General features: G+C 38.8%; 1 protein-coding gene across 3 annotated transcripts; it reads left to right on the top strand.

Annotated features, from left to right (window-relative positions):
• The first annotated feature begins 1,495 nt into the window (after nt 1-1,495).
• Nucleotides 1,496-26,643, top strand: rad18 (RAD18 E3 ubiquitin protein ligase). 3 transcript variants are annotated; one of them, XM_058055682.2, is made up of 13 exons: nt 1,496-1,650; nt 3,293-3,371; nt 4,162-4,223; nt 5,402-5,472; nt 8,606-9,000; nt 9,684-9,783; nt 11,320-11,498; nt 12,774-12,844; nt 13,027-13,087; nt 16,770-16,901; nt 19,353-19,479; nt 21,375-21,416; nt 26,501-26,643. In XM_058055682.2, the coding sequence occupies exons 1-13, from the start codon at nt 1,543-1,545 to the stop codon at nt 26,610-26,612; spliced, it is 1,539 nt and encodes a 512-aa protein (XP_057911665.2). In that variant the 5' UTR covers nt 1,496-1,542; the 3' UTR covers nt 26,613-26,643. The 3 variants fall into 3 exon arrangements, with proteins under 3 accessions (XP_057911665.2, XP_057911668.2, XP_057911670.2); XM_058055685.2 differs by lacking the exon at nt 26,501-26,643 and adding an exon at nt 22,048-22,166; XM_058055687.2 differs by lacking the exons at nt 16,770-16,901; nt 19,353-19,479; nt 21,375-21,416; nt 26,501-26,643 and adding an exon at nt 13,876-14,498.
• Nucleotides 26,644-27,466: the final 823 nt, after the last annotated feature.

Raw genomic sequence — 27,466 nt, 5'->3', positions numbered from 1 at the left:
TGAAGTCGCTCCAGGCGGGCATTTAAGTGAAAACTCATTGTCTGCCCACAAGACCGGCACAAAGCCGGAAAAAAAAAAACATCAGTAGGCGGAACTCCAGTGGATGTTTCAATGGAGTCTTTTTTCATGTGGAACGCTCGATGGTGTCCGCTTCAAAGCGTTACACATGAGACACTGAACATGAAGCTGCTCTCGTCCTGATCGGTCTGATTGGTCGGCCATTGATGGGCCATTAGTGGACCATCGGTGGGCCATTGGTGGGGAATCAGTGGGCCATTGGTGGGTCGCAGCTGTCTTTTTATTGGCACGGGTCACATTCTAAAAATATCCTTTAACAAGAAAACTAAAAAAAGTCAAATTCTAATAAGAATAAGAAGTAATTTTATGAAGTTAATGTAATATTAGTAGGAAAAGTAACACAATTTTAGTTGCATAAAGTTCAAATATTAAAGAAAGATTTTTTCAAAAGCCATAGTATGAAAAACAAACAACACATTTATCGGCCTAAGATTAAAATATTAAAAGAAAAAGTTGCAATTTTGCTAGAATACTGTTATGATTATGAGAAAAAATAACATTGTTTAGTAGCATGAAGTTGAAATATTGTTGCAATATTATGAGAAACTAAATAAAATAAAAGCTGTAATTTTTTGGGAAAATTAGGTTGTGAAAAAAAGAGTTATTATGCTATGAGAATAAAGTCTAAATATTTTGGGAATAAATTCATAATTTATTTAAAGAGAAAGAATATTAGGGTCACAATGACAAAAAATAGGAGATTTAGAGAATAAAAGTTGTACATTTACAAGAATAAAATTTATAAAATAGGTAATAGGTATATTGCGGTAATAACACAAGAATAAGGTCGTACTAATTTTACAACAACGAAGTAAAATGATTAAGGTGAAAAATCATGTTTTAACATGTGAAAAATGAAAAAAATACCAAAGTAAGAATATTAGAATATTATTTTTTATTTTTGGGAATAAAGAATATTCCCAAAAAAAGTTGTAATTTTTTGGGGAAAATTAGATTGTGAAAAAAAGAGTTATTATGCTATGAGAATGAAGTCTAAATATTTTGGGAATAAATTCATAATTTAGAGAAAGAATATTAGGGTCACAATGACAAAAAAATAGGAGATTTAGAGAATAAAAGTTATACATTTACAAGAATAAAAGTTAAAAAATAGGTACATTGCGGTAATAACACAATAATAAGGTCGTACTAATTTTACAACAATTAAGTAAAATGATTAAGGTGAAAAATCATATTTTAACAAGTGAAAAATGAAAAAAATAGCAAAGTAAGAATATTAGAATATTATTTTTTATTTTTTTTATTTTTGAATATTTAATAATATTTGAAAAGAATATTCCCCAAAAAGTTTTTTCTTGAAACAAATTACATTTTTATTTTCCAAAAATAAAATACGGTTTTTGGCATAAACACAAAAGACGCAAATCCGGAAGCATGACGTCACTGAACGGAAGTTGTCAAATGACGCCACCGCTGTCTGTCTTTCGAGCGGGACTTTAGTTTATGAAACCCCGAAAAAAAAAGTTTTGTAACGCCAACATCCAGCTCGGTTCCTCTAGCATGGACGTAAAAACCGAATCGGATCCACCACCAACTATAACATGTTTAAAAGTAAGTCGGAGCTGCCCAGGTAGTACTACCTTTCACCTCCCCGTTTTGCTAGCATAGTGGCTAACTTACTAACCTTTCGGTGAACGATAATAGCTACAGCTAGCAGTGGACTTGTTGCAAAACATGTTTAAAACACGTATGTGTTTACTCAGACTAATGTTACATTTGCTTACGATTCTAAGCATGATGTTCTCTGCTACCGAGAATGAAAGTGAAACGGAAACTGATTAAGACTAAATGTAAACTAGCTAAACTACTACTATGCACACTACTCCTCAACCTTTCATAAAAATGTGACAAATGCAGAAAAATACAAATGCAACACTTCTTAAAGGATTGCATGGAGCCAAAAACTCATTTCCTGACTTGTATACAAAACATACAGTTTGTATTTGTTACTCAAGCTCTCTCGACTATTGTGCCTTCATTTTGACAGCACATTGGAGTAGGAATTACGGTAAATATGTATATAAATTAATATACAGATTCCAAAACATTTTTTATTAGAATTGTAGGCTTTAAAGGAAAACTGCGCTTTATGGAAAATTTGCTCACCATCAACATCCTTTTGTGAGACATAATAATAATAATAAATAATATTTTATTTGTATAGCACTTTTCAAAATACTCAAAGACACTCTACAGAAGAATGGAGTTGAATAAATAAACAGAGTAGAAGATACATTAAAATACAACATTAATTTGTTAATACACTGTTAAAACATGAGAAAAAGCAGGGCGGGGCACAGCAGTCAGGTATAAAAAGTTAGACATTAAAAACAGATTTAAACAGGTGGTTTTTAATAGTTTTTTGACACATGTCTCTCTTCTCTGAGTTCTAAAGATGTAAAAAACGCTAAAAAAAGAGGCAGCCAAGAATGCACGTAATGGGACACAACTGTTGCACCTACATATAATATTGTGACCTAGCTACAGTAACATTGTTATTGTTATTAACATTGTTATGCCCAAAAACTGCGTTACTTACATAGTGTCTTTGCTGTTTTTATGTATTTAGAACACAGAAAATAGAAAATACGTGGGTTCATGTCTCACATAAGGATTGTGGATGATTAAAAAAAATGCAGTATTCTTTTAAAATGTAACTATTTGAATAAAAGTGCTGCTGATGTATAATTGAGATCGGTGATTCCCACAGGACTGGAATCTACATGTGGTGGTCAATTGCCAGGGGCGTGGCTGGATGACATCACTTTCTGATTTGTCATAATTGCCCATAATGATGCATGAACGTGTCATTTTTATTGATGCCTTTAATGGAGCTTTATTACAAAAAGGATGCTATCTGCCGGTACACAGGAAAAAACACGACAATGAAGAACCACTGTACTTTTCTTAAAAGCAAGGTTAAAATCTGGTCTTTTCCATTCCGCTCCACCCAGTCTCATCTATCGTCTTGTCTTGTGACACCCCTAATAAACATTCATAAACATGGAAAAAGAGGTAGAGCCATAGCTTAAATTTATTTGTGGCAAGTCACCACAAATAAATGAGTGTATGAACAATCTGGCTATTTGTTTTTCATATAACCTTCTGCACATGTGTCATTTATGAGGCTGCTTTTTTGTAGTTTGTGTTCATGTTTTGTACTTCACTGTTGTCATTTTCTTCCCATTTCCAGAATATTGATGCCTTGCTGCGATGTCCGATTTGTTTTGACTTGCTCAATATTTCAATGATGACCAAATGCTCTCATAATTGTAAGTACAGCGGTTGTTTTCATTTTCACTTTCCTTTCACGGCCTTGTGGTTAGCACCTCAGATTCACAGCCTGGATGTCCTTTGCTGTGGTAGAATCCCGGTTAATGCTGCCATGCTTTTATTCTAAGACTGACTTTGCTCTGAGCAGGAAGTTGAAGTTGACCTACTACCCAATATAGGTGACATAAAATAAAATAATACATATAGGACATGAATAAGGCTTGTGCCTGTGTGTGTTACTGTAAATGTGTTCTGTTGCTAGGGAAGATGAGTAGGAGGTGGACAGGAAGTGTTCAGAGTTCAGTTTTAGCTCGGTGTGGGTTGAAGGTTAAGGGATTATTGTGTCTGATGTAAAACTCTTCAAAGCTGCTATAAAAGCCGGTGCTCATGTCTGGTGCTTGTGTGTCTCATCCAATATTACAGTACGATTCCTGACATCTCGAGACAAGTATAGAATACTACATGTCATTACAACATTTTTGGATGCGTCTTCTGAATGCCTTGTATTTGTATTTTCAGTTAGCAACTAATGTGCTTGAAAAGGCACTTAAGCAACAAATATGTAGCTTAAATATGATTTTTTTTTCTGTGATAGTGTGAAGTTGCTCAAAGTGCAGAGTGGCGAGGGCTTACTGTATTACTAAAAGGCCAATTATAGACCGGATTGATATCAGAAATATCCTTAAATTACTCTTGTTGTGATCTGTCACTGTACCTCCATTGGAGCATGTTTTCAATCTAACAACAAAAAGTGAGTAATGATGCTTTTGAACTGTCTTTGCATTACAGTCTGCTCCTTGTGCATCAGGAAATTCTTCTCCTATAAGCTGCAGTGTCCAGTTTGCAACGTGGTGAGTTTGAAGCCAGCCGTTATCCCCAAGTTGACTTGATGTCATATGCCACCTTGACACTTCCACGCATCTTGTATCATTGTTCTGCATTTCGCCGTGGCAATGGGTGTTATTTAGTTTAGCAATTTGTGACCGAAAAGGGCGTGCATTGACACGAAAAACCACGCAACTTATTTACACCTAAGTACTGTATACATCCAACATACTATATTGTACTACCCGCATGCGTATGCATTGTCACCACCACTTTCTGCATCTGTGAAGCAGTCTGCTTTGTCCAGCGTGAAGTTCCTCTATTAGCAAGGGACCTAATCTGCAAGATGTTGAAAAGAAAAGGTAAGTCTGTATCAGGGGTCTGCAACCTTTACTATAAAAAAAATAGTTGTACTCGGCTCATCTAGAATTGCAACAAAGCGGAATTACTCCTAAGAGAAAATATCAGGAAAATTTTGACAGAAATGTTCCAATATGATGTTGGCTTGTCCTCGAAACTCACTTCTGGTCACATAGTGGCGATGGATCAGTTACGTTATTGTTTCTAAAAAAAAAACTGGTTCGACTGTATATGAAAACGACAGATTTTTCTATTCTGCAAGCTGCACCCTGAATGCCAGATGAGATTCTGACATGACAAAATCCTTTGCCATCTTTTCAGAAATATTGCATTTTGCATTGCATTCAAAAATATTCAAGCATTGCACGGGACGGGTTGCCGACCTCTGGTTTAACACATCTCACAGCTGCAGAAAGAGCAGGAAGGAGGCATTAACTTAACTAGAAAAAGAGAAAGCATGGACTACCCTGTGGGTGAGGGAATGATGATCAGTTATTATTTACATAACATCACAAAGAAGGTCCGAGAGCCTGCAGAAATGACTTGAGAATTCCCTCCCCACGTGTTCCAAGAGTCCTTAACTCATTCATGTGAACAAGACACGCTTTAATGCACACCCGCTGCATGGATAGCGAATAGGTTGCATTGCGTTCATGAAGATTATCATTGACAGAAATTGTGAAGAACGTTCTAACATGTTCTTTTCCCAACACAGTTTACACATGCTTCCCCTTTGCCACCAGTTTTCTCATTGCAAACCGCGACAGGGACATTTGTTCAAGGGTCAAGGTGGCTGTAAAAAAAAAAAAGTCAATTTGCAGACAATATTTGTGTTTTCTTCTAGCAAGCGACTGAACAAGATCTGCGAAACAACCGCTTACTGGATGACTTGGTAGTGAGCTTTCGCGCTATAAGGTAAGCTGATGTAGTTTTCTGGTCCTTTTCTTCCCGGCTGCTGGTTGTCCCACGTGCACCTCCTGTTGTGTACTGCCCGTGGAAACGATCAAATACTTAATCTCAATGACTCATCCAGCGTTCGCGTGGGAAATCTGATTAAAAAGTTTTCCTTTTAGCTCGTCATTCAGTAAACATGACAACAGGCACATAATAGTAACATCGCTGATTTGTCAGCATTAAGATGTTAACGAGTGGACTCGTGGAGTCGCCCGGGTGCATGTTAATGTTTTATATAGTGTCATCGCTTCCTCCGCAACGCTAACTGCCGCCGTGACTCCCTCCAGACTCCGGTGGCTCCCTCATGTCATTAAAGCGCACGTAAGGGATAATTGGATTTCTACGCTCCCAGGCTCCCCCTACAGTGCCGGATTGTATTTTGCTCTTGTTAAGCTACACAAAAAACATTAAAGCATTGTCATACGCTAAAGGAGCCAAGACAATGGAGCACCAAGAGTGAATTTGTAATTTCACGTGTTGAAGCAAACAGCATGACATTGTTTCTGAGCCCATTATTAAAAAAATTGACAGTTTTGTTTTCATGGATTGTTTTTAATTATATTTGCCTGAGGCTTGTTGGTAATGAGGACATTGTCTTTCTTGCTTAAGCTTCAGTCTCTACTGTCTTACTGCTTTCCTGGAGGTCTGCATTCGGTGACGTTTATTCCATCCACTACTGCCCTTTTCTTGTCAGAGCTTTTTCCACTTTTGTGACTGATAACTGTTAGAATGTTGTATTGTGTTGAACCACGCCAAAATTTCAGATATTGAGTTTTGCGCATTTGGAGGTCAGCTATGAAAAAAATTTAGGATCAGAGAGCTTTTTTCTAACACGGGCTGTTTGTCCTTACATAGTCCTTATATGGGCATGTGCTGTAGGCCAGATACGCTCCAAGACTGCCCTTCCTACGGTTGATAGCTATGGCTCTGAGGAAGTCTTTCTACGAGGCAAGCTCAGGCAGAAGTGGTTGGAGTTCATGATTCCCAACAAAAGAAAATATTTTCATGTTTTTGTGAACATGAACGTGAAATATCCGCCAAGCTGTTGCCGAAGCCAGAAGTGGTGCGCTTTCATATCGGTAGCGGTGCATTAATATCGGACACACTATGCCTGCACTCAGTAAATGCAGACCTACGTTACCTTTCTTTGAGTTCATACACGGTAAGTCAAGGGTCTTCAGGCAGTAGCTCATGAGTTACCAGTAGCTCCTAACCACTTTTCAGTTAGCTCTCCAAACACTATTCATTTATTATCAACTCCCACTTAGAAAGTGGGTTTCGGCAGTAGGCCGGAAGTACTTGGGAGTGCGACAGTGGAGTAGGTGGAATAAATTAAAATGTTTCGGAAATCCAAGAAACCACAAGTGGAATAGGTGCAGATTCTGGAAGATCTAGAAAGTTTTCTGTGTGGGTTATTGTGTGTAGCTGCTCTACACAAGTTCACAACCCAATACAAAAAGTTAGTTATTTAGTTAGAAAGGCTAATGGATCCACATCTACGTGGCCGTCCAGCTTTTGAGGACCGACTATTTGAATCCAGCAGCAGTATAGAAACACTTCCACGCTAACTGACTCCCAATAAGTCATTTCTGAGTGAAGGATTTTCGTCCAATCCAGCGGGGATTTTGTTTTCATTAGCTGAGGTTGTCGAGCATCGTATGTTGTTGTTATATACGCGTTCTGTCGCTTTAGGGCAGTGTTGTTTTATTAAGGCCAAATGTCAGCAGGCTGCTGCTCTCAAGGAAATGTCTTAGTATTGTAAAATCAGGGCGGTATTTGTACCGGCGCCAGCCACATGGCTGCAAATATGACTTTTTCACTTTACTTGACACATTTTTTATATACAGTATCTGTATGTGTTAGAGTTTGACTCAATTGCTTTGACATGTATCTACTAATTGGTACCACAAGTACCAGCTAATTGTCTGACTTGGCAGGAAAAAAAGAACTATTTTACAAGTTTCACATTGTAAGAATCTGTTGCCATCTGTTGGGACAAACAGTATTTCATTTTTATCGCAAACACATTTTATTCCAACAAAACAAGTGGTATTTATTTTATTGATAACCTCTGTGTTATCAGATCTGCCAAAGGTCTTAAACCTGCGTCTGTATTTCTCAGCTGACCTTTTTTTTACCCTTCCTCTCATGGGTGTGCATTGTCTAGAAAATGGGTTTCTGTCAGAAAATATTAGTATAGTTTTGCTGAGATGATTCAGGACCACATTAGTCCTAGTCAGTGTAGTCTGTGCATTTGCTGAACTTGAGGAATTGATTTGTATCTATCTTTTCACACGAGACACTTTTCCAATATTAATAGGCCGTACTTTGTGCTGTAGATGGAGGCGGAAACTAAATTATTCAGTGTAATTTAAAAATAGAAGATAATATGACAAGGTTTTGGATACCTGGGGTCTAGGTCCTTATATTTCGTTTAGGCATGGGCTGGTTATCGGTTTCAAGGTATAGCACGGCAGGAAAGAAATTTGTTGACATGAGTGTGTTACACTGGTTGTACTTTTTGAGCCCTCTCGGCATCCATGGAACCCGTTACCGACAGTCCCTTTTAAGAATTATATAATGAAGTCATTGTGTAAATGTCTGCTTTATTTGCTGATATACCACTGAGGACATTGTTGGGACTGCGTTAGAGTGGCTCATTGTGCAAAGAGGTGTCCGTGTGAGTCTGCGCTAATGGAGGCAATAAGTTCAAATATCAAGTTTTAAATATGGAAAAGCACGGTGTTGCACACCTCATTGGTTCCATTTTATAGCGATGTAATGGACCCGCTGCCATTTGTTTGCCTCCCCACATTTCCAAGACTGCAGACAATGAGTCGCCTCGGTGCAAAGGACAGTCCTGCTTAAGCTAGAAGGCATCATATTTAAAAGTCTCGACTCATTGCTTACATGATTTGTTAGCACTTTATCGTGCTGATATACCGTATATGCAATGTTTTATCCTACCTGACTTGTAATACTGTACTATTGGATTGTTGGCTTGCTGCAGGTATGGCCGTGTCCTTATTGTAATTCCATACACGCGTACACACTTCCTTTCACATGCACTTTGCCTTTCTCTTTTTTTTCCCAGACAGCCATTGTCAAAAACTCATTTTGAGTCCTCACTGATACCACCAAAGAACCCAGCTTCAGCAAAATGCAAAGCTCCCAGAGACAAAGGCCAGAAGTGCAGCAGCTCCGTCGCGAGTCACTTTTTCCAGAAGAGGCCCAGAACGTCTCCTGCGAAAGAAAAACAGACAGACGGTTCACTAGATGTTCAGAGGAGGAGTGCGCGCACACGTAATGCGAACGACGCCGACGCACACTTGGTGACTGTGAAGGAAGAGGCCATGGATGTGGAGGAAGCATCCATCCAGGGAGCGGTGTCAGTCAAATGTGAGGACGCGGCGCCGCACAGCATCAGCACCGCGGAAGAGATGCCGCATTCTTCATCATTGTCAAACGAGGAAAAGCCTGCAATCAAAGGTAAAGCCTAACGTATAAAGATCTATACATTCCCTTATTTACAGCGGTTATTTGGTTCCAGACCCGACTATGTCAAATTAATTTCTGCGATATAGGATTCAATATTAAGAACTTGAATGTTTTGAGCCCTGTAGACATGAATAACACCCCTATAGTCACCATTACACTTCTGTTATTCATTGTTTACACAACATTGCATCTTTTATGGTGCAGGGGCTCAAAATGGCTATTAGCAAGCAAGCTAACCAGTTAGCCTCTAATTTATTTGGTCTGAACTTTTAAGGAAAACTGCACTTTTTTGGAGGAATTTTGCCCATCTTGCACACTTGTTATATAAAACATGAACACATACTGTTCCACTGAGAGAAAACAAGTTAATATGAGCTAGCCAACAATGCTCGAGGTGCCTATTTTGACTCTAAAACCAAAAACAAAAAAGGTAAAAAAAATGCCAACAGTGTTCCACATACACAACTGACTTGTATATTAACCAAGCTACAGCGATATTGTTATTGTAGCGGCTAACAATACGGCCAAATCAAAATACGGCCAGATGCTGTTAGTGTTACACTTAAGGATTGTGATAGGCAAAATTCCCCAAAAAGTGTAACCATTTTGTAACCTTTGACCTTTTTTGTATGTATGCTTGTTGTCATGATGACATGAAATGTGCCTTCTTGCAGTGGAGTGCCCCGTGTGCTCTGTAGGCGTGTCTCCGCATTTCATCAACAAACATTTGGACATGTGTCTCACGAGCGGAGAGAAGAAGGAAAGCTTGAGGAGGTAAATATTACGGCTGGAACTAATGATTATTCTAATAACCAATTAATCGCTTGATTATTTTTTTTTTATCCGCCTCTTTATTCAGAAATAGATTTGAAGTGCATAAACACCAGGTTGCCGCTTGAATATTCTGTTAAAACAACATTAAATAATAACAAATCAAAATGTTTGTCATCTAGCTTCCTAATCAAAGATCATGATTGGTTTTTTTAGTCGATTAATGTGATGCGTTAATGGAGTAATGGCTTGTACCGTTGATTGAATGACTGACTATGAAGCAAACACCTACAGTTAGCGGTTGGTTCGGGAATCTCGATAATAGGTGCTTTCGTGGTTGAATTAAAAAAAAAATCACATTTGAGAAAATAGTTGTCGTTTCACTGTATTAACCATCGATTAATTGTTGCAACTCTAGTAAATACAAATGAATTGATTATAATACAGATATTTGCAACATTGGTGATAATTGCATATGATTGCTTTGTGAAACACATTGCCGACATAGTGAGACATCCGAGGTAATACTCTCATCTCTTCTGATTCCTACTTCTTCTAGATGATTAGAACTGCAGCGTCTGCTGCAGTTTGATGGTCTTTTAATGATTGGTCATATTTTTTTTTTCTCTGGCACGGAACATCACCTTAACGTCACAGTGATGAATGGCGGCAGCTTTTATTCTATGAGCATGCTATAAACTCAAGTTATTATTATTTGATGATTTTATTGCACCCACCATACCTTTTGCCATTTTAAGAGTACTATAAACTTTATAAGAATATTAAACTTTAGTCAAACTCAATTTACCTGGGGTCCCACTGGAGTCACAGTCCAGGTGAGGCTGCGCTACATGAAATATTCCACAAAAAAGGCTTTCAAGTAGAGTGGTGCTTTGGTTGGCGTCAATAATCCCTCCCAGAAGATTGTGATTTCAACCAAAACGTGCTTGACAAGTTTCCGCATAGAAAGTAATGTAAATCCAGTTAATTTGTTCCAGACACCCAAAAGGAACATTACAATAAATACGCTTTTACATGCAGAAAATGACTATTAATTAATTTGAACATGCTTGGAAGCCAACCCATTTTTATTTCTGCACTGAATCTACAAAATAATCTATGCAGAGAGGTCTATTAAAGGCTTTTTAACAGTTTTACATTCCAGAAACTTTATATATGAAATGGGGAAATTAATATTAAACACCTGTAATGGACACCCTTGGATAAAAATAGGTACTTGTTCACCCAAAAAATATAGAGCTGCTGTCAAATTTGACTCAGAGTTAAATTCCACCCATGAATGAGGGAGTGCTAGAGTGCTAAATGCTGAATGGATCCCAGGCTTAAAATAGAATTTGTTGGAGACAACAAAAACACCACCAGGTAGTACACAGCGCAGCCGTGCGTTGTTTACATACGTCAGAAATTCCCAAATTCAAAATGTTTCCTTTAAGCCTTAAAATTCATAGTTCTTGCACCCTTTCACCACCAGTCTGCTGCTTAACCAGTTCAATGGCTTGTCTGTCACTGCTCCTCCAGCAAATCGAGGCGCCCAATGGGGAAGCTGGTGTACAATCTGATGTCCCTGCTGGAGCTGAAGAGGCGACTCAAGGAATGCCAGCTCTCGGTGCATGGCTCCCGAGATCAGCTGATCAAAAGGCACAAGGAGTTTGTGCACATCTATAATGCGCAGTGTGACTCCCTCGACCCAAAATCAGGTGAGCGATGGTGGGCGACCAACGTGTGAGCCAAGTCTGCTTGCCATGGCCTGTGTGGTTGTTGTATGAAAATGCACCGTTAATCACCATTAACTCATTCACTGCCAAAGACTGTAGATGTAAAGATCAAAAAGTCTCATGCATCTTGTGTGTGAATTTCCGATTTGTAGGGAAGGGATTTCTGCCCCAGTAGGGGGCAACAGTTCTGTTTTCCTTCGATCGGCAGCAACAGCTTGGATATGAAGAAGATGGAAGTTGCTGATGGCGACGAATTTGTGTGGATCTGTCGCCATCGTGAAGGATAGGGGTGATGTTGGTGATGCAGTTGTTAGCCTATAAATACCGCACGCATTCACACTTATCTGTAAATAGTTGAAACACATGCAAACATCTGAAAATAGATGATTATTTATGTGAATAAATGCTTGTTTTGTCATCAAAACATTTTATTCCTATGTTGTATTTGTTGTTTCATAGAAGTAAACAACTGCTCAGATGTTTGAGGTGTCACTAAAACAAAAAATATGAACATCAGTCACCGTTCTGCTTGAATTTCCTTCTCTGCAGAAAAAGCTAATTTTCTGTGTTTTGGTCAAAATCAGGTGCTTTTGCTGAAACCAACCGATGTTCTACCACTGATTTATAAAGACCCCAAAATGCTAGAAACAAACTTTTTTTCTGGACAAAGAGTAAAGTTCTCTTCTCTGAAAATGGCTGGCAGTGAATGAGTTAATAATGGCAGCACCGGGTCTGCTCAGAGCAGATGTCCGACTACAGCGCACCATGGCGGCCACAGCAGGTGTCTCCCTCTGCCGCCGTACTCTGTTTCTCCTGACCCTCATGAAGGCGTGATGTGGCGACCACAACTCCGCTTCATAGAACACCTCATACTGAGAGGGCATCCATGTTGACAATTTAGCAGCATGTTCAGTCATTGGTCAGCCATATTTTCATTGTACTTTTCTGAAAATTTGTTAATCTTGTCTCGTTTGCTTGGACCCAATCTTGTGTGTCCTCTCATTTCTATTTACTATTACAGTAAATTCTATATAGTATATTTGGTATTTACTCTTTGAAGTCCAGGGTAGATTTTATCATTAACATACTTTTGTGTTTACCTCTGTATCTCACTTTAAAACTTGTTTATCTTGCCTTGATTGGTTTCCCTTTTTTCAGTGCAGTCTCACATGTGTATTTTTAGCAAGGTCATGATGGCTACAAAATGGTGCATTAAGGCTTGGTTGACGCTATTATTTATTTGTAATTCCTTAACAGCTGCAGACATTGCCAAAGAGGTGGAAGCTAACGAGAAGATCAGAAATCAGCTTCAGAATCAAAGCAAACCTGTGAGTTACGACTACATTGCTTCATGTTTTGGTTGGGGAAATGCATTCATTGTGTTTTTATCATGTGCAGTCCGAAGCAGAAGGGACGTAAATGAATTGCTCTGCTGATATTTGCCTGTGATTATGTTATGTTGCATATTCCACTTTATGCTTACCTTTAGTGTTTTCATTTCAACCCACAGGTTATGGTTTTCTCCAAGAATCACTCCGAGGAGGAGATTGATGAGGTGCATTCAAAGTATCGTAAGTGGGATTTATTATTTTTGCCTTGCAACTGTTTACACGCCCGCCCTGTGACTCACAAAGATGAGACATTTCTGCTTGGCGACGTATTTAATAAAAAAAAAACATACACTAGTGAGACAACATCAGGATGAAAAGCAAAAATCCAAGCAAGAATAAATAAATTCCACTGATTGCTCATTATAGCAATTAATATGATTAGAAGCCGCTGTGTGTGTGTACATACTGTGGTATGAAAAAGTTTGGGCACTCTGACAGAAAATATGACTATATAATTTACACGTAACAGTCCACCTGGTATTATTGTATCTGTAAAATTGTCATGCAATCTTCTATTATTTATTTTATATTTGTATTTAAATATTTAAAAAATAATAAAATATTATAATAATTACAATAAAATTAAAACAATAATTATTTTATTATTATTATGTAAAATATGCAAATATAACAGTAATATTATATATAATTAATATAATAATTAGCATTAATATAATAATTATAATAATCATAATAGTTCTAATGGAAAAACTGAAAAATGACAGTCCTGATGCTGGACTGCACAATAGTTCTTCTATTAAAATGTATGAATGCAAAAAAAAAAAAAAAAAAAAAGATTGATGAAAGAGAAAGGATGACCTTGTTTTTTTGTATTGAGCAATGTTATATACTGGATTTGTAGCTCACGTCTCCATTTTTGTCAAGGCCTGTATAATAATGTGTGTTATATCTACCAGAACCTGCTCGATATGACCCTCCACTGGGGGCTGGTTGTCTTTTGTGCGCAGCAGTGAGTCACCTGGGGTCAGCACGTCTTCCACAGACAGATAGTCAATATGAGCAGACAATGAAGCAAGCGGGGGAGATGTCCTCTGTCGCAGTAAAAGGCAAAATATGATTTCATGAACCACTACACATACAAAGTTCTGTGCAAAGAACACTTATGTCATCGCCCACGAGACAAAGAAACAAACTCAGGGTATTAGCACAAATTTTTCGAGCAAGGGTATCTAAATCTCCAGAGATTTACATTTTTATCTCAAAAGTTAGAGTTCCTAACAAATGGAAAAGTCTGGAGGATTTTTCAGGTTACGCGAGTCCATCCTTCAACACTGGACACGGATTACAGGGGCTCTCACTGACTCACCCAACAAACTTTTGACAAATCAAGCCTCTCAAAGGTTTTATGATCAAATGCACTTCTGTCTTCTTAATGGCAGCCTTTTATGTCCACCCTGAAGGCAGCAGGTTCGGTAAGAAAGAAAGTGCAGGCTGGGATCCTGTTAAGAGACTCATCTATCACAGAACCATGCAAGATTGATTCAAGCGTCCGTCACATGATTCACCAACTTTGCTTAAAAAAAATTATATATTGTTTATAATTATGTTCTACATTGTTTGATTTTTGGAAGTCAACGGTAAATTAATTTATAGTTGACGGTGCCAGCCATGACGAACTAGCTCTTGTCTCATTTCCAGAAGTGACGCCATCGGCGTACTATCACTCAGGTAAACAAACATGGTGGTGTACGAGACACAGGATGTTTACAGAGAAATTTAAGGAATGTGTCAGTGGTTTTCAAGGAGGAAGAAACATTTGGAGACGAAATTGGATGCTTGAACACATACATGAACACATTTATTTCCCTTTCCTGTGTATTCTAACTAGAGAAAACGAGTAAATATGAGCTAGCTAACAATTAATGACATGGGAGGTACCTATTTTGCCGCTAAAGCCCTGTTGATGCTAAAACTGTTGACGCAAGTAGCGTAAGCTCCAGGGCAAATTGTGCCAGATATTTCGGTTTTAAATCATCAAAATACAGTGCATCCGGAAAAGTATTCACAGCGCTTCACTTTTTCTACATGTCATGTTAGAGCCTCATTCCAAACTGTATTAAATTAATCTCTTACCTCAAAATTCTACACAAAATACTCCATTATGACAATGTGAAAAAAGTTTTTTTTGACATGTTTTGAATTTATTAAAAATAGAAAACAATAAAATCACATTTACATAAGTATTCACAGCCTTTGCCATGAAGCTCAAAATTGAGCTCAGGTGCATCTTTTTTCCACTGATCATCCTTGAGATCTTTCTACAGCTTAATTGGAGTCCACCTGCAGTAAATTCACTTGATTGGACATTGCATTCTAACGAGAGAAAACAAGTAAATATGAGCTAGCTAACAATTCATGTCACGAGAGGTACCTATTTTGCCGCTAAAGTCGTCTAATAAACTGTTGACGCAAGTAGCGTAAGCCCCTGGGCAAAGGGTGCCAGATATTTCGGTTTTAAATCATCAAAATACGTCAAGATACTGTAAGCATTCCATGTTATCATCAATGTACTTTGTAATGTGTGATCCCAGCAAGTATATCAAATGATACAATATTAGTAGAGCTTCTTTAGTCCTCTTTGTAGTCCAAACAGGCAGGTCTCAATGATGTGCATTGTTAGCTAGCTCATACTAACTCATTGTCTCTTGTTAGTATGCACTGGAAAGGGAATGTTTATTTTTCACGTAAGGATCGTAGATGATGAGCAAAATTCCGAAAATTTGCCATTCGCTTTGAAAAAATAGAACAATGTAGAACATAATCACAATGTATATCATTAATAAGCGGCTGCACGGTGGTGAGTGGTTAGCGCCACACAGCTAGGAGACAAGTTTGATTCCACCCTCGGTCATTTCTTATCCTCACTCGGGTTGCAGGTATGCTGGAGCCTATGCCAGTTGACTTCGGGGTACACCCTGGACTGGTTGCCAGCCAATCACAGGGCACATATAGACAAACAACCATTCACACTCACATTCATACCTATGGACAATTTGGAGTCGCTAATTAACCTAGCATGTTTTTGGAATGTGGGAGGAAACCGGAGTACCTGGAGAAAATTTACGCATGCACGTGCAGGGAGAACATGCAAACTCCACACAGAGATGCTCAAGCGAAGATTCGAACCCAGGTCTTTCCGATCTCCTGACTGTGTGGCTTACATGCTAACCACTCATCGGCCGTGCAGATTGTATAATTTACAAGATATATTGTATATAATTATTTTACAATACATGCATGTTCATGTTTTTGGGGCAACCTGTAGAAATCGGCCCTGTACTGCAGACCAGAAAACAAACCAGGTTGTTGTCTTCAGTCAGCAATTTAACAGCTAAGAATGGAATAAAAATGAACAAACTTAAAGAGCTTTATTTACCTATGGGGCAATTGACAAACATGGTGGCGTGCACACCCCTGGAGAACATCATGTTGACGCGAACAACCTGTTTGGAAGGAGAAAAGTGGTTGAAAAATGAATGTGACTCACAGGAGGGGGGCTCTATTAATAGCTGCACCGCTGTGATAACCTCTTGATTTATCACAGGAGGATGTGGATGAGTCACACTGCCAGCACACACACTGCATGAGCAGGCAGACAAATCAACGCTTGCGCTCACGTGCAATCGCGGCTTCTCTTGGCAGCATTTCATTTATTCAGTTATTCAACGCTGTCAATATAAGAACCACAAACAAACATAACTGGGTCAATCAAAAGTATCTGGTCTTTTATTGGATCATGCTGAAAACAGGCTGAATCTCGAAGGTTCAGTATCCTTTGACGTGACTGAACCAACAACCCAAACCAAGCTAGCCCACTTCTCACGCCTCACTATCTTCACAGGAAAGCAGCACAGCAGCGACTTCACCCGCTTGGTTGCCCAGGTCCGCGGTCGCCTGGATACCACCAGGCAAACTCGGATAAAAGAGAAAGTCACTGCAGGTGGAGACGATGTTGAGAAAACGCCTTCGGCGGGTACGGCAACACTCAAGATACTCTTTCACATCGGGAAGTTTGTTTAAACGGTCCGTGACATGTTTCATCATCTTTGCTAAATACACTACCGCTCAAAAGGTTTAGAACTCACATTTCTCTGGACTATATTTGTAGGTGTTATGATGGTCTGTCTCTCTTCCATTGCTAACTTTCCCCTTTTTTCCCATTTTTGTAGCAACAAATTACTTTCATTGGATGTTCTTGATGGTATAGTACAGGGGTGGGCAAACTTTTTGACTCGCGGGCCGCATTGATATGACAAAATTTATATTAAAAAAATATTTAAAATATTATAATAATTACAATAAAATTAAAATAATAATTATATTATTATGTAAAATATACAAATATAACAATAATATAATATATAATTATAATAATTAGCATTAATATAATAATTATAATAATCTAATAATAATAATTATTATTATTATGTGCTTGTGTCCCTTTTTTCAGGAGCACTTTGTAAACAACAGACCATGTCAAAAAAGGAAATTGATAAAACCATCAAAAGGTTGGCTCAGGCCATGATGCCAGGTTGTATGTTGACTTTAAATGAAATACTTTGGAAAGATTGGGCGGGCCGTATTCAAACACTTGGCGGGCCGAATGTGGCCCCCGGGCCGTAGTTTGCCCACCCCTGGTATAGTACCACAGTTTTTATGCAGACGGGAAGTAGGAGGTACCTCAGAATTTGGAACACACCTATATAAGGAATAAAAAATACAAATTGAAAATAAAAATAAACTAAAATTGAAAATTAAACCTAAAATTGAAATTAAAATTAATATAGTACAGTAAACATCGGATATATCGGAAATTCGCTCACAACGGACAGATAAAAAAAGAACCAATTTTTCTGTAATGCATTTCCAATAAAAATTCATTGCATATATCGGATTTTTTATAACGGATTTTGCCTATTTCGGACAAAATCTCCAGTCCCGTTTCCAATTTCCCTCGCATATATCGGATGGCCGCAGCGTGGCCTTTGATCCATCTTTGATCCATGTTCACAGCCAAAGCTGAAGATTATAACATCTTTGTATGAATTACAGACATGTACATGAGCATGTAGCCTGTGACGTCATTGTCGTTTGTGTTTACATTTATCGTTTGGTTTCTAAACCTCCCTAATAGCAACAAGAAGGCATTTCTACAGAATTGAGATTTTTTTTTATTTCGTTGTACATGTCTGTAATTCATACAAAGATGTTATAATCTTCTGGAGAAGCATTAGGAATGTTTCTATTAACAGTGATATTTCCTGTTACATGAGTGGAGTTCAGAAAGTTAAGCCCAGGAACTTCATGACGTAGTGTTGTAGCGCATAGTTGCAGACTGGAGACTGGTGGCACACGCTAGTGCGCTGTTCTCTGATTGGTTGTTTCATCAGTACCAAATTATTTATCAGTACCGATAATTAGGGAACATCCCTAGTTAATTAATATGATATGATTCAACATACAGTAAAGTCTCGTTATATCGATATCGGTTATATCGAAGTACTGCTTATTACGATACTATTTTAATTTCCTGGCAAATTTCTAGTCTTTTATGATATAATTAGTTCCGTTAGTACGATACCCGGTTATTATGATAATCCGGTTACTACGATGCCCTTTTCATCTCCCGCCAGCCAATTTGGTCTGCTTATATCGATACAAAAGCAGCTTAAATCAATCTTTGCTCAAGGATTTCAATACCAAAAGAGAACACGGCCAACGGCTGCTTCCAGTCAACTTTATTTTTCACACTTCCACCACCAGAGCACAGCACACACACCGATTCCCGCACTTCCTGGTTCACAGGTCATGCTCAACCCGCCCCACATAGCTGGCCAAACACATGCCTGCAACAGAAGTACCGATAATTAGCGAACATCCCTAGTTAATTAAATATGATTCAACATACAGTAAAGTCTCGTGATATCGATATCGGTTATATCGAAGTACTGCTTATTACGATACTATTTTCATTTCCCAGCAAATTTCTAGTATTTTATGATATAATTAGTTCCGTTAGTACGATACCATCAACATGGATCAAAGAAAGTTCCCCCATGGCATTGCGCGTCCGTGTAATGAATGTGGCGGACATTTTCCGGTATACGCATATAACTGATTTTGCTTATATCGGACAAAACCAGTGGGAACAATTGAATCCGATATATCCGAGGTTTACTGTAGGTCAAAATAAATTTACTGTTAACAAAAAAAAAAATCTCCAGTGACATTGCAGCCAAGGCTTTGCAGGAGGTTCGGTTGGTTTTCCACCAGCTACTTATAATTATTTGTCTTGTAGCATCTCATAAACTACCGTTTTTGCCTCATTTTGCATGCATTTCCTATTTAGCATTACATCTTATGTAAGCCAGTATGTAAACAAATTTTTTCTTTGGTTTTGAACTGTGGTTACATCCTCATTCAGATCAAGTTGAAGAATCAAGGAGCGGCATCGATATCAGTGTGGAAGAAGTGATGGAGGAGAAGGAGCCGTCAGCGAGGCGCTATGTTTTGTCAAACAGCCCCACTTACAGTGATGTATCGGTCAGCAGGTAAGTTAACTCCATAACTCTGTGGTGAGACCGAATGCCTCTGTAGTCCCTCGGGGTCTTCTTGTAAGCGCCTGATATGTTTGAGGACATCGCTGGCTGTCTTTACTATGAGAGATGTGTGGCATGGCTGGCGGAATGCTTCCACATTTTTTGCACTCAAGTGCTAAATGACAACTTGACTGCAAAATAGATTGCCCTACTTTGTGCGTGCATGGGTTGTTTATGAACCAGAATCATATTTTCGGGTAAAATACCTTCTTAAAGTCACCGAAAACTGAAATAATTGGAGTTGCCATTGGTAGATGTCAGCACATTGTGCAACTCACTGGTGATAAATTAACCCTTTCTAAAAAATACGATTAAAATATTAACAGAGCAACAACAGCCAATCACAGGGCACATATAAACAAACAACCATTCACACTCACTTCATACCTATGGACAATTTGGAGTGGCTAATTAACCTAGCATGTTTTTGGAATGTGGGAGGAAACCCACGCCGTGCAGCCCTATTAACTGCGCAACCTTTGCTAAACTATTATCTTTGTCACAGAATAGGTGTGTCCCATTATGTGAATTAATGAGTTGCCTCTTTTTAGATGTTTTTATAGGTGTGTCCCATTTGACCTGAAGCCATGTACCCACTTCTCCTGCACACTTAAATAACAAAACTTTTTATGTGATACTGATATCACCGATATCGATCTCTTATGGTCGAATGAACATGCGTTGTATACAGCATTTAAAAAATATCTACTTTCTTGAGCGGGAAAATAGATAGCGCTGTGGACCGATATCACATCTTTGTGCTGATATCGGGCTGATAATTATAGGTTATCACATGGTGTGTCTGGTATCAGACCCAGTATCATGACCTTCGGTCTCAGGCTAATACTTGCACTGGGCCTGATACCAGACAAATAATGTGATGATTTATTATCACATAGTATTTAATCAAAAGACCATTTTATTTCAAGACATTTTTCAGCTTATTACAAATATATGTAAACAGTGTAAACACAATAATTTCAACAATTTATCAACAATCTTATCAATATATCTTACAATTAAAGTTCTATTAATCAAGTTTTGCTTATTTGGCTACTGGAGAAGCATTAGGAATGTTGATATTAACAGTGATATTTCCTGTTACATGAGTGGAGTTCAGAAAGTTAAGCCCAGGAGCTTCATGACGTAGTGTTGTAGCGCATAGTTGCAGACTGGAGACTGGTGGCACACGCTAGTGCGCTATTCTCTGATTGGTTGTTTCATCAGTACCGAATTATTTATCAATACCGATAATTAGCGAACATCCCTAGTTAATTAAATATGATTCAACATACAGTAAAGTCTCGTTATATCGATATCGGTTATATCGAAGTACTGCTTATTACGATACTATTTTCATTTCCCGGCAAATTTCTAGTCTTTTATGATATAATTAGTTCCGTTAGTACGATACCCGGTTATTATGATAATCCGGTTACTACGATGCCCTTTTCATCTCCCGCCAGCCAATTTGGTCTGCTTATATCGATACAAAAGCAGCTTAAATCAATCTTATTTAAATAGTGTTGAATTCCTTCATGTTCTTTGTCTTTTGAGTGTTTCGATCCTGCGGAATGCTTCTGGCGGCTGCAACGGATTCAGTGTGATCCGGGGTAGCAGTAGCTAGTTTGCTAGTTTTGATCCTGCTTGTTGACACATCTTGTTCAATGTCACTTTAAGAATTTCTCACTGTTTACATTTCGTGTTGACTTTTCGAACTTTGAGAGAAAAGTCTGGCCGCAATTAAAATTCAGTGCAATGAAATTCCATTCTGCATGCTTTTGTTTATGAATCTGCATAATTAAATAAATTGCGCTCTCTCTCTCTTTCTCTCTCTCTCCTTGTAGTTCCATTTCAGACATCTTTGCACCAGACTCTTCCAGAAATAAGTGAGTCATTTCCACTGGCTTATAATCTCATTCTCATGACTTCATTCATCCGCTTTCAAGTGGATGTAATTGCAGACAAACTTTTGGGACTGGACACATGGTACACATGGTATAATCATCCCTCTACAAGGTCTGCATCATTGCTTGTGCAAATAAAACCCAGTTTCATTTGTCAAACAAGCAAAGCACAAAGTGAGGTGAGGGTTCACCTTGTGCAGGAAATTTGCAGTCTGGGTGTGTGTTTCCTTTTTTTTTTTTTAAGAGATGGGGACAGTGGGCCGGGCAATGTAGCCGGTGGGCAATTCATTGTTTCCACGTAGGTCTAAGTGGCACTTTGGAGACCATTTTCAATTCCGGTCAGAAACAGTGCAATGTGACATTCAACTATACTTATTCACATTCAGGTGTGGTGCGGCCTTGCATCCGCACATACCAGTACTGTCATCCTGAGCTATATTACGTTTTGTCAGAAATTAATTAAGGGAACCTATTATGCTAATTGTTCATCCCTTTGTATTGAGTTGTGGACTCCTGTAGAGCAGCTACACACGGTAACCCGCATTGGAAGCTTTCTCGATCTTGGTTTTCCAAAACTGTGTTTTAATTTATTCCACCCACGGCCCACCTCCAGGCATGCTCACTCCGCGGTAATTTGTCACACTTCCAAGTGCTCCTGAGGACTTCCAGACTACTGCCGAACACCATGTTTTAATTTTGTGGGTATCGAAGTTGATAATAAATGAATAAACACTTTGAAGAGCTACTTGTAAAGTGATTAGGAGCACTGTCTGGAGATCCCGACTTACCGTGTATAAACACAGGATGCTAACGTAGGTTTTGTAATAGAAATGTGCTCATTGCATGTTTTTTGCGGGGCTACCTGTGGTTAAAAAAAAAACATGGGACTGCGGTGGGAACAGGGTATTAGGAACTCCAGACATATTGGTGAGCATGTACAGTAAAGTCTCGTTATATCGATATCGGTTAAAACGAATTACTACTTACTATGATACTATTTTCATTTCCCGGCAAATTTCTAGTATTTTATGATATAATTAGCTCTGTTAGTACGATACCCGGTTATTATGATAATCCGGTTACTACGATGCCCTTTTCATCTCCCGCCAGCCAATTTGGTCTGCTTATATCGATACAAAAGCAGCTTAAATCAATCTTTGCTTAAGGATTTCAATACCAAAAAAGAAAACGGCCAACGGCTGCTTCCAGTCAACTTTATTTTTCACACTTCCACCACCAGAGCACAGCACACACAGCGGAAAACACCCGTCCCTCGCGCCTACCCCTCCGGGTGGCAACACCTTCCCTATCGATAGTTCCGGGGTGAATTATGTCCCGGTAACCGGTAATCACTACAGCATAAGTTTATTTTTATTTACTGTAGTACAAAATTTATTGTAGTACAAAAGCATGCTAGATACGCAATCCATGAACTCAAGGAGAAAATTACATGCCATATCAAAGATCCGCCCACTTTTAATGCAGTTCGGCGCAGGATCGGATATATGGATAGTCCGGTTATATCGGTATTTTTTCCGACTCCCGAGAATATCGATATAACGAGACTTTACTGTAATTTGCACACTCTATAGTGATACACAAACAGCCGCTTACTTGCACAAAATAAACACAGTTAGGACACTGATAAATTGTTACTTACAGCTTACGCTTGTGACTCTTCAACTTGACAGAGTAACGTTGGAAACCCACAGTTTCGCACAAAACTGTCCTATATTTTTTTCTTGCTGGCCCAAGACCAACTCCATCTACTTCTGCCTGACACCTCACAGGTAAACTTAGTTGTCTCTCAAACCTGAGCAAATATGTCCTGGAAGAAGCTAATGCTAATGCTCCTTGCTGTGTGCAAACCTCATCATCTGAAACTTGGCCTCGTTTGAGAAAGAAAAGGAAGTCATCGTTTAACAAGAAGAATACAACATTCTAACATAAAATTCTCACACAACATTTATAGGTCAGAAAAGGGAAACAGTTTAATCGCTCCCATTTTTTAAATAAGTTAGTGGAGACTCGAATCTTCCACAGATGGAAGTGTGAAAAGGACGAGACGTAATCTCCACATTGCAGACTGGCACGGTTGGCAGGTTAAGTGGTGTTCTTTTTTTTTAATGATGTATTTCTAATTTACGCTGGCACACTTGCCTGATCACTATCCGGCTTGGTTGTTCCTCCGACTTCTACTTCCCGTTATGTTGACCCAAATTCCAGCACTGGAATGTTGTTTTTTTCTGCCAGTACAGTCAGCACAAACAGACACGGGACACCTTGTCACTTGGCTGCCGGTTGATATCAATCTCCATTCCGCTCATGTGGGGAAGGCTACCCTTGTTTGTGAACATTTAAGGGGTTCCACATGTGGTCGGCAGCACGACTCATTGGTGGGTTCCCCACACGTGTCATCTCACAGACCTGGTCCTCTTGAGAACTTTTGACTGTCTCTGCGGTGATGTCAAGGCAACCCCTCCTCGTGCAGATGGAAGCTTACGCTATAATATGCTGAAAAAACAGTGTCACCATTTATCTTAAAGTAGTGGCCTCAATTGTAATAGACACTTTATGAATCGCTAGATGGGTCGCCTCCTTCTCCCCCTGAGGAAAAAGTAGCTACAATTACCTTTATGCTCCAAGCTAGGTTTCCACCACGCGGGGCAGTTTCCACTGCGGTGTGTGTAGGCTTTGTACACATTAGCTATGAAAATAGCATGAGAATATAGCATGGAACTCAGCAGTGAATTCAACATTACAGTAAAGTCTCGTTAAATCGATATTCTCGGGAGTCTGAAAAAATACCGATATAACCGGACTATCCATATATCCGATCCTGCGCCGAACTGTATTAAAAGTGGGCAATAATGCACTCGACATTGTTCTATAGTATAGAACAATGTCGAGCAGCTTAAATCAATCTTTGCATAAGGATTTTCAATACGGGTTGAGCATGAGCATGGTGTGTGTGCTGCGCTCTGGTGGTGGAAGTGTGAAAAAGTTGACTGGAAGCAGCCGTTCGCCGTGTTCTTTATTGGTATTGAAATCCTTAAGCAAAAGATTGATTTAAGCTGCTTTTGTATCGATATAAGCAGACCAAATTGGCTGGCGGGAGATGAAAAGGGCATCGTAGTAACCGGATTATCATAATAACCGGGTATCGTACTAACAGAACTAATTATATCATAAAAGACTAGAAATTTGCCAGGAAATGAAAATAGTATCGTAATAAGTAGTAATTCGTTATAACCGATATCGATATAACGAGACTTTACTACTTTACTACTTATCATAAAAACTTGGGCCGTCCCCAGAAGCACGAGCCTGTTGTGTTATTTCAGCAATGGTGCATGTTGTGTATTTTAATAATAATACCGCTCCTATCTGGGCACAAATAAATGAACATATTTTTATTTCCATGGACCATATTTGCTGATATACAATCAGCGTCTCAAATTGAAGCATAAATTACCCCAAGTCAGAGATAATGCGGTTTAAATTGACCCAATTTTTACAATATAGCAACATTTCACCACAGCAGTGAAAATAATATGTCGCTGTGCTGGGAATAAATCAAATCATTGACTTTCAGTTGCCCCAAGGCCAATTTGGTTATTTTCTCTCCCTTGTCACTAAAAGAACAGCCACTACTGCAAAAGCTGTGTGTGTAGAGTAGAATCTCTAATTGTCTTTTAATTAGATGGCATGAACTCTGTTATCAACAATAAAAATCTAACCGTGGCAGCAATTAGACGGATTTATTAAACGGTATTGAATTTGTTAGCGATACATTAGGATCAGCATCAGCAGTAGAACACAGGTAAGTTTCAGGTAAATATCAGTTCCCAACAAAAACAGTGAGAAAAAATGTATTTTGTGAAAAGATACATTTCAAGCATAATATTACAATAAGACAATTAAAACACAAAATAACAGCTGGGAAAAAACAACAGCATAAATGAAAAATCGATACTTTTATGAGAATAAAATATACATATAAAAAAATTCTAATTTTACAAGAATAAACTTAAAATGTAATTTTAGTAGCATACAGTTAAAATATATATTTTTTATATAAAGAAAAATCTTAATAAAGTTATAACTTGAGAAACAAAACAAAAATTATGAGTTGTTTCACTCGTGTTTGCGTTGACTGACATGACTCGAGTTGCTCGCAAAGCCGATAAAAACATTAATTATTATGCTAATAAAGTGAAAATATTATGGAAATAAGGTCATAATATTACAAAAGAAAATTTAAATAATTATTTAAGAAGAAAGCTGAAATATTTGCAACATAAAAATCTGCAATAATGAGAGAGAAAAACAATTTTATGCAAATATAGTAAAAATATTAAAGGTGACCTATCAAGCTCAATTTGGGCCCTTTGTATTGAGTTGTGGACTCCTATAGAGCAGCTACACACAATAACCAGCACAGAAGGCTTTTTAGATCTTACAGAATCTGCACCTATTCAGTCTGTATTTTCTTGGCTTTCCAAAATGTTTTAATTTATTTACACCCACGGCCCGCCTCCGGGCACGCCCGGTCCGCTGATTGGTCCCACTCACCTCTTTGACCTCCAAATGTGTAAACCTCGTTATCTGAAACTTTAACACAAGAATATATGCTAACTACATTTGGTGTCGCATGGTGTCGAGTGGTTGGCATGTTGGCCACACAGTCAGGAGATCTGGGTTCGAATCTCTGCTTGGGCATCTCTATGTGGAGTTTGCATGTTCTCCTCGTGCATGCGTGGGTTTTCTCCGGGTACTCCGGTTTCCTTCCCGATTCCAAAAACATGCTAGGTTAATTGGTGACTCCAAATTGTCCATAGGTATGAATGTGAGTGTGAATGGTTGTTTGTCTATATGTGCACTGTGATTGGCTGCTCTCAGTGGCTACATACGCTCACAGGACTTTTTTTTTTTAATGCTCAGTAATTAGATGACAGAAGAGCAATGAGAGCAGTTAAAAGCGGTTTTCCATCTGCTTCGGGAAGCTAACGTGCCAACAATAACCGTCCTCTTTTAAGCCAACTCCCAACTGTTCTTTTTAACAGTGTCACGGAGAGGACGTCGGTCAAAAAGCACGCCACTCGCCCCAGGAAATCCGTCGCCGCCTCATCGTCCGCTGTGGGGGAACGTCGCCGTAAATCTCGACTGACTGATTGAGGACTCCAAATGTGCCAGACGAGACTTGACTTGGATGTGAAGAAAAGCGTTCTTTCTTTGAACCCAATGTGTTTGTGTCCTTCCCTTTCATTACCGTTCATGCTGTACTCACCAAGGTGAGTGCAGTACCAAGGTGAGTACAGTATGGTGTCGCGTACCAACGGGGAAGTGAGGCGCCCTAGCTACTCGCTCCACCCCCTCCAAAACCAAGTATAACTTCTCTTAAATGTTTCAGGTCATCAAACAAATGTACATTTTAGTCAATGACAGCACGACTCAACACAAAATGCAGTTTTGAAATGAAACTTTTTATTATGAAGGGAGAAAAAAAAGTCAAAATCTACATGACCGAATTTGGAAAAAGTGATTTCCCCCTAAGGATAATAACTAGTGTGGCCACCCTTAGCAGCAACAACTGCAATCAAGCGTTTGTTATAACTTGCAATGAGTCTCTTCTAGTGCCTTTTAAAGGTCATACCACAGCATCTCAATAGGGTTCAGGTCAGGACTTTGACTAGACCTCTACAGAAGACTTTGGAGAGGCCATCAGCAGTGGACTTGGGCCCACTGTGGTGTAGTGGTTAGCATTCTGGACTTTGGAGCAGACGCCTTGGGTTCAAATCTCCACTAAGCATCATCTGTATTCATCAGGAAGAACAAGGCATCTGGTATTTAAAGGTCTCAAGCAAAAAATTACAGTAAAGTCTTGTTATAATGAATTACTACTTATTACGATACTATTTTCATTTCCCGGCAAATTTCTAGTCTTTTATGATATAATTAGTTCCGTTAGTACGATACCCGGTTATTATGATAATCCGGTTACTACGATGCCCTTTTCATCTCCCGCCAGC

This window comes from Doryrhamphus excisus, linkage group LG18 (assembly GCF_037039965.1).
Source record: "Doryrhamphus excisus strain RoL-2023G ecotype Guam linkage group LG18, RoL_Dexc_Guam_v1.1, whole genome shotgun sequence".
In the NCBI taxonomy this organism is placed as follows: Eukaryota; Metazoa; Chordata; class Actinopteri; order Syngnathiformes; family Syngnathidae; genus Doryrhamphus; species Doryrhamphus excisus.
Note: the sequence above shows the minus strand (reverse complement) of the source record. Positions and strands in the feature narration are given on the sequence as shown.

What these genes read in the sequence shown, in the direction of transcription:
- rad18 (XM_058055682.2), top strand. Translation starts at nt 1,543, where the DNA reads ATGAAACCCCGAAAAAAAAAGTTTTGTAACGCCAACATCCAGCTCGGT. An exon ending in TTCAGAATCAAAGCAAACCT is followed by an intron (nt 12,845 to 13,026) that starts GTGAGTTACGAC and finishes TTCAACCCACAG; the next exon opens with GTTATGGTTTTCTCCAAGAA. An exon ending in AGTGATGTATCGGTCAGCAG is followed by an intron (nt 19,480 to 21,374) that starts GTAAGTTAACTC and finishes CTCTCCTTGTAG; the next exon opens with TTCCATTTCAGACATCTTTG.